Consider the following 12,218-nt stretch of genomic DNA (forward strand, 5'->3'; position numbering starts at 1 on the left):
GGCCGAGCGAGGGGCGGGCGGGGGCCGGCCTCTCCGGTTGCCAGGTGAAGCGCGACGTCTCCGCCTCTCCGCGGTGAGCGCGCAGCCCCGCGGAGCGCACGCAGGCGGCTCGCTCGGTTCGGTCCGGTCCGGTCCGGTTCGGTTCGGCTCGGATCGGATCGGATCGGCTCGGCTCCGCGCGACACGCACCGCACCAGCCCCGCCGATCCCCGCCATGGCGAAGGCGATAAAGAAGGGATTGCTCTGCCCGAGCTTCGTGAGGGAGAACTGGCTGCTGCTGAGCACGGTGGCCGCCGTGCTGACGGGTGAGCGCGGGGCAGGCAGAGAGCGGGGCGACGCCGCCCCCCGCCCGGCCTTGCCAGCACGGTACGGCCTTACCGGGCCGTACGGTGGCGCGGCGCCCGACCGGGGACCACGCCGGGGCGAGGGGGGCTGCGCGGCCGCAGGGCAGGGCTGGGCAGCGCGGGGCCGTGCTAGCGACCCACCCGAAAGGCAGGCGAGGGCGGCGGGCTGCTCTGCAACGGCTCCGCCGCGGCCGCGGGGAGCAGCCCCGCAGTGTGACGGTGCCGCGGTCGGGCGGGAGCGGGGCTGGGAGCGGGGGGACGCGACGTTGTCAGCCCCGGGCGGCCGGGTCGGCAGCGGGGGCCCAGGGCCCTCCTGGCCGGGCCGGCTTCTGCGCGCGTCCCTCCGGCCCGTGTGGCAAAGGTCGGTGATCGGCGGGGCGAGACCGCCGTGCGGAGAAGCGCACGGGCGCCGGGGGCTGTGAGCCCTCCATGCTGCGGATCCCCACGGCGGGCTGTGCCCCGGGGGCCTCTGCAGCTCTGGGGGACGCGCCCCTGCCTACTGCTGGTCTGCAGGTGGCAGCCCCGCCGAGGGAAGCTGCTGTAGGGCCGGGGAGCGGTGCAGGTGGCTGCTTCTGGTGGCCCAAGCGAGCGGTGCAGCTGGAAGAGTTTGGCAATGCCGCCCATCTTTTGGAGAGGTTTTCGGGGTGGAAACGTCTGGCAGTGCCATCCGGCTTTCAGAGAGGTTTTCACGGCCATCATTGTAAAGATAGCAGGATTTATCCCCTGTACGTCAACCAGCTTCTGAAGGAAAAACGAGTTGAACGCCATCTTATTAAGGATAAGTGGGCAAAGGAAATGCACTGTGTTACTTAGATGAAGAGATTTTTCCATAGGGCATCATTTTGGCCCTATTTATTTCATTTTCTCTTGGTTATTATTTGGAAAGCCTTGTTCACTTTTTTTCTCCTGTAGAGAAGTGGTGCTATAAATATTTCCTTAGCTTGTTGTCTGGGTCTCTTTCAGATGACTTTTCTGCTAATTTGAATTTTGGCTCAACCATGCCTATTTTAGTGCAAATTTGTTCAGAAGAGAATTATTATTTTGGAATTCCTCCTAGTTATTTATAAGCTGTAATCAGAACTGTGCTTACATATATATGTTTTCCATAATACACTCAGTATTTGAAAGATCCCTGGATTTTTCTGACCTTGTTCAAAAATATTTTTGTGAGTTTTGTATACCAAGTGTGCGAAGGGCCTTGCTTTGAAAATCTGACTGTACAACTGGAAGAGTGTGTTTATGTGTCTGTGTTTGCATGTGTACAATTGTTTTTTCACATAGTCTTGTCAGGTATTCTTCCAGGAGTTGGCGTACTTACTTTTGATTTACAGAAGTGGTTAAGAAATATTCCCCTCTTATTATCTTCGGTGTCTGTAGTTAGAATTGAAGACTGTGATGTGATTCTACAGCTGCAACATTCTGAAATTAAATTTCTCCGAGAGCCACAACTTATGACAATGCAGGAGCTGTGGGGACAAGTGACCCCAATTCCCCTAATACCCAATAGGAATTCCCAGTAAGAGGACAGTCTCCCAGCACCTGCTATGTCCTTCAACTTCTCTGCCTGCTGCCCTGTAATTAACAATCCATATCTCAGGGGAGCTCTATAATATTGTCAAAGAGAGTCTTCATCGTAATTCTGTGAGCCTTGGACCAAATTACCTTTTCAAGGAACTGTGTATCTGCAGCATTTCCTGTATTTCTCATAGGTGAAGTAAGGTACACGAGAAGAACAGTGAAACCCTTGTAAAGATGAAGTTAAATTATATATTATTGCTTTACTACAGCATGAGGAAAGTTTGTAGTATACCTACAGTCCACAAACCCTTCATAATTAAATTTACATATTTATTCTTTTTTAATATACTCTGGGAAATTGGTCTGAGGTTTGTTAATCTAGTTAGTTTGGAAGAACAATTTAGCATTTATGAGCAGAAGAGTGGCACATCATTTTGAAATAAGAAAATAGGCTTTTCAGAAGTGTATGGAAGTAATAAATGCATCAAGCTGTGAAAGTATGCTGTGAAAACTGTCCAGCTGTCTTGCAAAGTACCTGACATTCTTGCACCATCGTATGGAATCATGATTTTTGCTCATCATCCTCAGAGCCACGTTCAGCATCCAATTGAAATACGCTTATCTTTTCTAGTACCCTTACTAAATTGAAAAGTTTTTCTGATTACTTGTGTGCAGCTCTGAAAAGAGACAGAAATGGAAACCCCTCAGAATTCTGAACACTGCTTCCTTCAAGAGTATTATTATCTTAAACATTCAACATTTTGCCTGTCCTTTCCCTTTTCAAATGTACCAGAACTTCTTTCATAGCAGTTGTGTATGTGGAGGGTGTAATTTAAAATCTGTACACAAAATATCTGGAGTGTCATGTTTTTTGGGTAAAAACACCTGAATGCACATTCAAACAAAACAAAATTTGAGGCTCAAGTGGTTATTTTCCTTGCCTTAGAAGAGAGTCAGCTTTAGGCCACTAAGCTGATGTGAAGAGATGTGAAACCAGGAGAGCAGCAGCCTCACACAAATATCTGCAAAAGGAGGTGCAAAAAGGTGCAAAAATCTTGCATCTTGTTGTTCTATTGACCTTACTGAGCCCAAAGCAACTGAGCTAACAAAAGTAGTGTACAAGTCAATTTGCTTCGAGTGCTTCTGCAGCCCATTTTATAGAAAGTTAAATTGTTTCCACATTATACAATCAAGGCAAAATCAACTGGAAATATCCCTGAAAATTACTCACCCTGAAACAGGCGTCCAAAGGGTAATTGCATACAGAGAGTTTAAGTCACACTTCACAGGTTTCTCATAGAGCATTTCTTATTTGTCATCACTTTGTCTCAAAAAGGTCACTGCTGCAACACAGACAAACCAGTCATGAAAGGAAAAGGCTGATTATGTGACAGTGTCTGGGAAAGATTATTCTGAGGGATTCAATTCACCTAAATTTGCAGATACTTTTTTTTTTAAATTGCTGAATGGAGTGTCTGTCACTTCCTAAACATATTCAGAACTTAAGATACCTCTAAACCTATCTGTGACTTGGGATTGGGCTTATTTCAACAGCACACATGTGGGACACTGAAGTTGTTCAGGTATTTATGTGGAAATGTGAGAAATGCAGTATTGAGATTGATAAAGAAGGAGGAAGCTAATGGCACCGAAGACTGTGAATCTCAGGTGTCCTTTCTTCAGCCCTTTGTTCATCAGGGGTGTGCCAGTGCGGTCTCAGTGAGAGGCGGCGACAAACACTTTTGTGTTCTGCCATTACCTTCCTTCATCGTTGTCCTCTTCACGAGTGTACACGGTCCTCACGCTGTACGCCTCGGGCAGGCGCCGCGCCGAAGGAGCCTTGGTGCGGGCCGGGAGCCGGGTGCCGCGGGAGCTGTCCGAGGTGGCCCAGCACGGCCGGCACCGGGCGGGCGGAGAAGGCGCGAACACGCGAGCTGCAGCCAGCGGCGATGCAAGGCGGGGCCGGAGTAAAAGAGAGGGCGGGGGTCAGGTATTGAGGCTGGAGCATGCCTAAACGACTGACTTTTCCACCTCTGAAGTGAATTTATTCAGTCTCTGCAGGATCAGATGCTTTGCTTGTGCAGTTCCATTGTTGAAAGATTTGGTCTGGCATCAGCCTGCCTTTGAGAGTGAGATTTAAACAGGCATAGTTCCTGTTGTAACACCAGCATTGCAGAAACTTTGAGTGTTGTGACTAAAATGATTTTCCAGAATTTGGTGAGTGCACTAGCCATTGAATCTTCTAGTTTGTATTTTATGATACCCCCTGGCAGTTTATATGCCTTTATTCTCTGTAATGTTAATGGAAGTTATTATATAAAAATATTAAGTAGTAATATCTCACTTTAAGAATATTTCTTTGTTTCTAGACAAATCAGGTCCATTCATACCTGCTAAACTAAGGGCTGTGCTCTCTCTGTAATCAGACTTGACACGGGGACTTGACAGCTGGTTTTAATAGCAGTAGTTCTGCATTACTGGAAGCCCACCAGTGCACTCATACAAGAATGAATGTCTCATAGGGTGAAGACAACAACAGAACAATTAGTAACCTATCACTCTGTTGATGGCCTTTCCCTATGTAGAAGGCCGCCTGAATCCAGGGAGCTTACAATATTCCTGAGGTTTTTTTGCAGATGTTGACTGCAGCCTCTAAACCCCAAAAACGTATTAACTCTCTGTCAGTAAGTTGCTTCTGTCTCTAGCAAATGCAATTTAAATAGCAAAATCCTAGTCTTGATATGAAGTAAAGTTTCACCATTTTCCCTCTCTCCCTCCTTGCACCATATCAAAAAGTGGCCTCTTAGGTTAGTTTAGGCTGTCTTCAGTACCATTTCTTGCTTGCACAATATAGTGGTAAGGTTCCAAACAATGAAGCAGATTTATAGTCTCTTGAAATATGCTAGCAAAACCAGCAAGAAAGAAGTTCTTGGGGAATAAGGAGAATATAATAAAACAAAAGAATTATTGCTTTGTTTCTGACAAGTATAAATGTAAGCCAAGCATTCAAATTCTTTCTTGAATTCTAAAGCACAGCATTTTATTAATTTGGAATTTATAAAATATGAAAACCAGATATCTTGAATCAACTGTGGTAGCATGGAGATTTAAATGAAAACTGTTTTCTTCTTGCTGTGCCTCAGAACAGCAAAGATGATACTTGTGACTTTCTGTGCCACTCTAGACAGTGATGATTCTTGTGTCTGTGTTTCTCTGTAACACTTGCCAACAGTTTGATATAGGATGGGATCTCTTCAGAAATGTATGAAACACAGCAATTCTGAGAAAATGTCTGAATTTAATTTTAACAATGGAAAATAAAATGTGTAGTGACAAATAATTTCATCTGACAGTTTAACATGCCACTGAGGATCAGAAATTCTCTAAATCAGGAAGTCAGACAATGGAAGAATTCAAAGGTAATTGAAGTTAAGCATGATGCCTCTTTTGAGCTGTTTTGAAGCGAAGAAAACCCATCTTTTATTTCTTCTTCTGGCATGTAAATTTTCCAATTTTATTGTTTGTTTTAACCCAGTCTCTGGGTTTCACTTTATGTGAGTAAAGTGAAACTATCACTAGAGCTGAATTTTAAAATCTTTGGAAAGGGTGAGCTTAATGTCAATTTACACTCTGAAAAGTCCCCAAACTACCAAAGTCTACTGGTATTATTTTTACATTTGAAGCAAGAACCCCAATATTAGTATCAGTAAATATTTACTGTATCAAATTTCCCAATATTATTTAAGGGAAGATGTAATTGCAAAAATTACAATGTAATTGCAAGAATTTCTTTTATATTTACATTTTAGAAACAAAGCATAAAGACACTTTAATCTTATATACCCCATTAAAAAAGATAATGTTCAGGTTGAGACTACTTGCAAACAACAGTTGCACTGTTCAGAAATCTTTTTTTTTTTTTCCTATAAATGCCCCATAGGATTTGTGCAAGGCATTTGTGCTTATAGTCCCACAACATTGTCTTGTCCAGTGAGAACACATGTGTATCACATCTGAAGATGTTTCAAATTTCGTGGTCCTTTCATTATTTTGGAATGGTGAACAACCTGGCCTTGCTTAATCTGAGCTATTTTTTTGGGTCATATATCTGATTTCTCAAGGCTTTGAAATCTTCATTAGTTTCAGAATAACAATGTTACTGCATTTTGCTATCTGTCTATCTTTAGTGTCCACTAAATTGCCTTTCCATCTGCTTATCTCTATCACAATCATTCCATTGCTCTTCCAGCAAGGGGAGAACTAGAACAGAATGTCCTGTTTACTGTCCTTTTCTCTCATGAATGAAGTAATAACAAGGTTTAGAATCTGGCAGATATTTCCAGTTACTGGCCTTTCACCTTTCTTATACCGCTTCCAACCATTTAGTTTCTTGTGTGTTTTAGGGGTCTTAAGTAAAGATGCATTTCTCCTGATGTGCTCTACTGAGCTAATATCTCTTGGGCTATCAATGTACAAAGGTGCTCATGCAGCTTTGGGATAGCAAGCAAAACATTGTGGAAAGAGAACAGAAAATCAGTGGGGTTTTATAAGGAAGGAGGAGAAATTATTGGTGTTTTGTGTGTGGCATTGTAATGGTGCCCATGGTACTGTAGTGTGTCGGGCCATATAAGCAAAACATTGGATGCTACAACTGAGAGACATGAATTTCTGAAACGATTGAGAAAAGGGGTCTAAACAAAAACACTGCTTTATAAATTGTAGTGTGTTTGGAGACATTGTGGAAGCACTAAGACCTATACATGTCTGGATGACTGCATAATTAAAGAAGGCTCACACATCATAGATGGATGAGATGAAGGAGAAGGGTAATGGTTTTAGAAGTGATATATGAAAGGGGTCATAAGGAAGGTCTGCAAAAGAAGAAAGACCAGTTACTGTTGTCAGGTTACCTTTCAATTTTACTGTAAAGCACAGGAATAGAGAGATAGAAGGATACCCTCTGGGTTATCATATCTAGCCTCTGCTGCTTTGGGTTGCACCATTGTAGATAAAATTCTGTTAAATGCCATGCTCCATCTTAACGTTATATAGGCCATTTGATGCTGTACATCCTCCTAGGAAGCTGGATTCTTCAATCTAATGGTTGAAAGCCTTACGACTTCCACTGTAAATGTACTGTTTCACTATTTATGCATCCAATAATTAAAATATTACTCCATCACTAGTATTCAACCATTTTCTATATTCCTACCTCACTCATCCATGGTGGACAAAATAAGCTCCTTCATCTCCCCTCAAAAGGTAGGCTCTTCATTTTTTTTAATTACCCTATAGTCCTCCTTCATGTATGTTTGAAACTGATTTTGCTTTTCCTGAAACCTTAATGAGTTTCACACAGTATTTCCCAACAGAACAGGTGCTTTCACCAGGACACATCCAAATCCATGAAGAAATGTAGGTTGCATAGCTGCTGGGACAGAATTGTCATTTTCCCCAGATTGTTTGTTTATGACATGACCTTGCTTATAAAATAAATAAGTTTGTTATGTTAAGGTTGTAAGCACACTACTTCATAAATATAATAAATTAACAAGTTTTTGAAACTATGAAAGAAAAAAATCTTATCTCTGGTATGACAGTTTATTTTTTAGTGGTAGATTCTTTACTAGAGTTCTAGCTAGATGAAGCACAGTTGAAAGGTTTTTTTCTTCATTCACCTGTATATTGTTTTCTTGGCTTTCTCTGAAGGAAGTTTCATCTGCACATGGAAAATATTTGGAAAGTATGTGCAGGTGGAATTCATCTACACTGTTTGGATAAAGGAGAGGAAACCCAGAGTCCAGTAGGAGACATGGTTAAATAATCAAGCTGGTTAGCCCTCTGCATGTTTGGAGGGAGTACTGGTTCAGATTCAGCAGAGCTGTGGTCACACAGTCACAGGAAAATAGCCACTATTTCCCTTTTCCTGGATGAGTGAGGTAACTGCTCTTGGTTTGAGGAAGGAGGAGGTGTGCCTTGTGCAGGGCTGCATAGCAGAGGGGCTGCTCTGTGTTAGTGGTGACTGCTACAGGCTGCCCTGTGTTATCAGCCCTGTTCCAGGCTCCTGCAGCACAGAAAGTGGCAGGAGTTATGTGGGTTTGCTGTTTGCAGTGGCCTTCAAACCTACTGTGAGTAAAGGGAGCGCACCTACACTGGAGTAGCTGATTTTTACCCCTCTGGCCAGCATTCCACCTTGCCTTCATTCCTGAAGGTCCATCACATGGAGTCACTGTCTTCCTGAACTTCCTGAACTTTTCTCACACTGCAGTCAGATAACAATGTGCTACTTGTGTGAAGGAGTTTACAACCACTGCACCCTCAACAGGATAATCTGAGAGCATCAGGGGGTCTCACCATGGCAGAGGACAAGCATTCTCTTATACATTGCTACTAAATATTCTTCAGTAAATCAAGAGCTGATATGGAAACTCTCTTCTGGAAGATTTCTGAGAGAACTTTTCTTCACATGTCTTTGTAAGCAAGCTGGTAGTCTGGCTAACACAAGCAGCCATAGAGTTAAGATTAGTTACCATGTAATTATACCCCTTATACCTTAGTGGTTGCCTGCAGTTTTTCCAAGAATCATCTTTTTTCAATCCACATCAGTATGTTTATTGGAAGATAGAGTGTAAAACAGTAAAATGTGTAATATTAGAAAGTATTAAAAACAATGCAAAAGAGCTGAAATAATATGTTTATAAGCCTTTGTAATATATTCTTCCACACTCTCTCTTTTAGTGTTCTGTAGTTGGCACTATATTTCTTTGCACTGAGACAGCCAGTGATAAGAGAAACTCTATGGAGAGAGCAGACAAAATTGTTTTATAAAATATTTCTAAAGGACTGAGAATGTACCACACTGCAAAACTCCTTCCTGCCTGTGCTGCAGTTTGACATGTTTATATTGAATATTTTGTATTGTGTTTGAAATCAAGTCAGTGAACTTTGTTTGCTAGCCTTTTCAGTTCCATGAACCATCTGCTGTGAGGTTAATCCAGTTAAGACTCACCAAAATGATAGAAGTAATTGTTTTAGTCTGTCACGTCTGTGCAGCATATAATGTGAAATTATGAAGAGCCTAATCACTTAGTTAATAGCACAATAGATATTGATACAATTCAATTAAATATTACCAGGTTTGAACAATGTGACTTTTTTTTCTTCTTTCAGTGCTGTGTCAAAGCAAAATTCCTGTAATTTCCACACTGTCTAACAGCATCAGCAGGATCACTAACTGCTTCAGTGAGAAGGAGTTTGCACATTATAAAATTTTAAGAAAACAGGAAAAATAAATACCACAGCTTTTTTTTCAGAGCAATACACGTGCTACAGAACAGATAATTTTACAAAACAGATTATTAGTTTTACGGAAATACATGCTGGATTCCTTTTCTCATTGCCTTTATGGTTCATTCCTAAGGATCATTCGCATAATAAAGTCAGTGGGAGGTGAAGGTGATATGTTGTTTCTTCAGTGTCATGCACATTGATGGAGAACTCCCTGTCAATAGAAACTGTGCATCCCAAACCAGTGTTCTCATCCATAAATGCAAATAACATGAGGGAGTCCCACCTGTTGGATAAATTTTTTTTTTCTGTTTCACATTCTCTTTCAGTGAGAAACAGAAGCAAGCGTGTCTATATGTGGACTTAGGTTATCTGTTTCAAAAATTGTGAGTTGTTCTACCTGTGAAGGTAAAGAAAGTAAAGGGGCATGCTATCTTACCATATTCTTATCAGGGATGTAATCAGGTTCTGAAGAGCAACTAACCCACAATAGTAATGATGTAAAGCAAATAAGTACTGTAATGTCATACTGCATATCCTGAACAGATTCAGATACTCAGGGTTTCTGAGTTTTGAAATTCAAAATCTGTATTTTGTTAACCTCACAAAAAAGGGTTCAGGGTTTAGCTATGACTTCCTGGAAAATTGTAAATGGTCTCCATGTTGGGTTGCTTGGGAGCTTCTGAATGGCCAGCATATTTTTACAAGTTTACAATAGCCGTCAGACAATCTATGACACACCCCATGTGTGCTAGTATAACTGAGCATGGAGATTATGCCAATGTTTTGAACAGAATGTGTGTAGGTTTTTTACTCCTTTCCAAATCTGTGTCATGAACTTCAGCAAGGCACTTGAAGAAAAATGTAGTAGCCCTATAATCGTTCCCATACAAAGAATTTACTTTTTCCTTAGATAAAATTTCAGAAAGAATAGCAATATGCAAAGAAACACTCCAGATGAAGATCAGATTGCAATAAATTACTGTTCACCACATACCCAGATGTCACAGAAATTGTTTTGCAGATAGACAGAAACCTCAACATAATGGTCTCCCAAGCCTATTTTACCTAATTTCAGTGGTGGACTCACTGACCATTAATACACAAGCAAGACTGGTTCTTCCTCCTCTCTACACACAGCCATCATCTCCTAGGTCCTGTAAAGCCTCAGGCTTGGCAGATGTAATGGATCTAGTGCTATGTACAGTGGAGCCAGTTGCAGGTGCTAGGTAACCCCTTGCAGCACTTTCTGCTGCCCTTTTTCTGGGTGGCACAATGAAAAACGGCTCATCCTATAGAGGGCAAACATGCATTCCCTCTGGCTTTTTAAGCTGGGACTCCCTGAAAATTGGGTGCCAATGGGTTTCACTTGGTGTGCTTATATTCAGTGATTTTCTTCTGCTCTGTTTTTCTTGTTCTTCTCATCCTCACCCCTCACTTACTTCGTCTGTATTTGCACATTTTCTTTGAAGGATTTTCTGTCTGTTACCAAGCTTATAAAAAGCCTTGTGTGTTACCTAGGAGAACAGTAGCAAAGAGTTAAAACATGTGAGAATTGTCCTGTGGCCTTCATTGTGCTTGCAAACTCAGGGATCTGACTGCACCTGTCGTTTGCTGTCTTGGTGGCTGCTGGGAGAGGAAATGTAGACCCCATGCTATACAGCATGTGCTCTACTATTCACAGTTACAAGGATATGTTTTCCTTAAAAATTTAAATTAAAGGTATGAGATTGTACCATTTATTCCACCATCATTATTCACATCTGCCAAAGACTGCAGAAATCTGGAGCTTAAGCAGAATGTGTCATTGAGCTGCAAGTAAAGGATTGCTCTTGTGGTAAAAATCATAACCTAACTTAGCCATGTGGACAAGAAGGAAAAGCAAAAAGAAGAGATGGAAAAGAAATACAACCAGTTTATCGTGGATGAGAAGAAAGGTGGAGTTCAAACTCCTCCAGGAAAGATGAAGAGAGCAAGTAGGAAAAATAACATTTTGCTCTTCAAAAAGTACAAGCAAATTATTCCATAAATTAAAGAATAATAAAAAAATAAAATTAAAATAATAATAAAAATTAAAAATAAGAAGGAAGGAATCCTAATATATAGAAGCAGCTTTGAAGACTGTATTTTAAGGTTGTTAAAAGTAATTGTTGATTTTAATTTCAGAAATAAGGGAGTTATCAGTAGCATTCATCTAGAGAAATTGAGATTTTTATAACATATTGTCTCTGCTTTGGGCTGCTATAATCAATGTGATGTTAAAATCAGTGGTTACCATGTGAAATGTGTTTATGCTGAACCACACTTCTTTTTGTGTGTTGCAATTCCCAGAAGAAATTTCCAAGTTAAACTTGGTTATGAAGAGGATCAAAAAGTTCTACATATGTCCATTTCCTGTACAACAGCAAGTTTATTCTGATGAATTTCTAATCTTCTCTTGTTACTGTTACAAAATAAAATTTCTGATATTCCCATGATATATTCAAGCAGCATATGCTAGATGCTAACTGCAGTTAAAAAGTAGCTGCATTTTACTGTAGTTTGGTATACTACATGAGTTAATATGGATATAAGGGCGCTGCCGGGTAAAGGAATTGCATGAATAAGGAATTGAGAGCAATAATGTAATTTCAAGAGATTGTTGAAACTCTGTTCTCAGCTATTGCCATTAGATAAATAATATCCTCAACAAAAAAATCAAACAGAACAGGTATAAGTGTATAGATGGAACATCTTAAGGAAACCCTGCTATAATTTTGAGAGCATGTGGGAAGTTTTTGTAATGAAATCTGAAGAAGTGGAAAATAGAACCCTCAAGAATTAAACCAAGGGTGAATCTTTCTACCTGCAAGCAATCCTGCTGAATATACAATTATCAGAATTCCATCTGGTCAAATATGGCAGTCATATAGAATGAAAGGCAGATGGTTAGAACACATCCTAGTCATACCTGCTGAAAGTAAAGTGGCAGTACACAATTTGCCATAAACATGCAGTTCAATCTTGCTGCAATTTAAGCAAATGTCTACCCTAAGTTACATGCATTGTCTGAAGACATGGAAATTACCT

General features: G+C 41.1%; 1 protein-coding gene across 1 annotated transcript in view; it reads left to right on the forward strand.

Moving 5' to 3' along the window:
• The first annotated feature begins 125 nt into the window (after positions 1 to 125).
• The window catches only part of SLC1A1 (solute carrier family 1 member 1), a 50,039-nt gene continuing 37,946 nt past the window's right edge, over positions 126 to 12,218 (forward strand). Inside the window, exon 1 of the mRNA XM_063179621.1 lies at positions 126 to 305. Coding sequence (XP_063035691.1) covers positions 215 to 305 — 91 coding nt within the window. The 5' untranslated portion in view covers positions 126 to 214. The remainder of the gene's footprint in view (positions 306 to 12,218) is intronic.

The sequence above is a fragment of the Melospiza melodia genome, chromosome Z (assembly GCF_035770615.1).
Source record: "Melospiza melodia melodia isolate bMelMel2 chromosome Z, bMelMel2.pri, whole genome shotgun sequence".
Lineage (NCBI taxonomy): Eukaryota > Metazoa > Chordata > Aves > Passeriformes > Passerellidae > Melospiza > Melospiza melodia.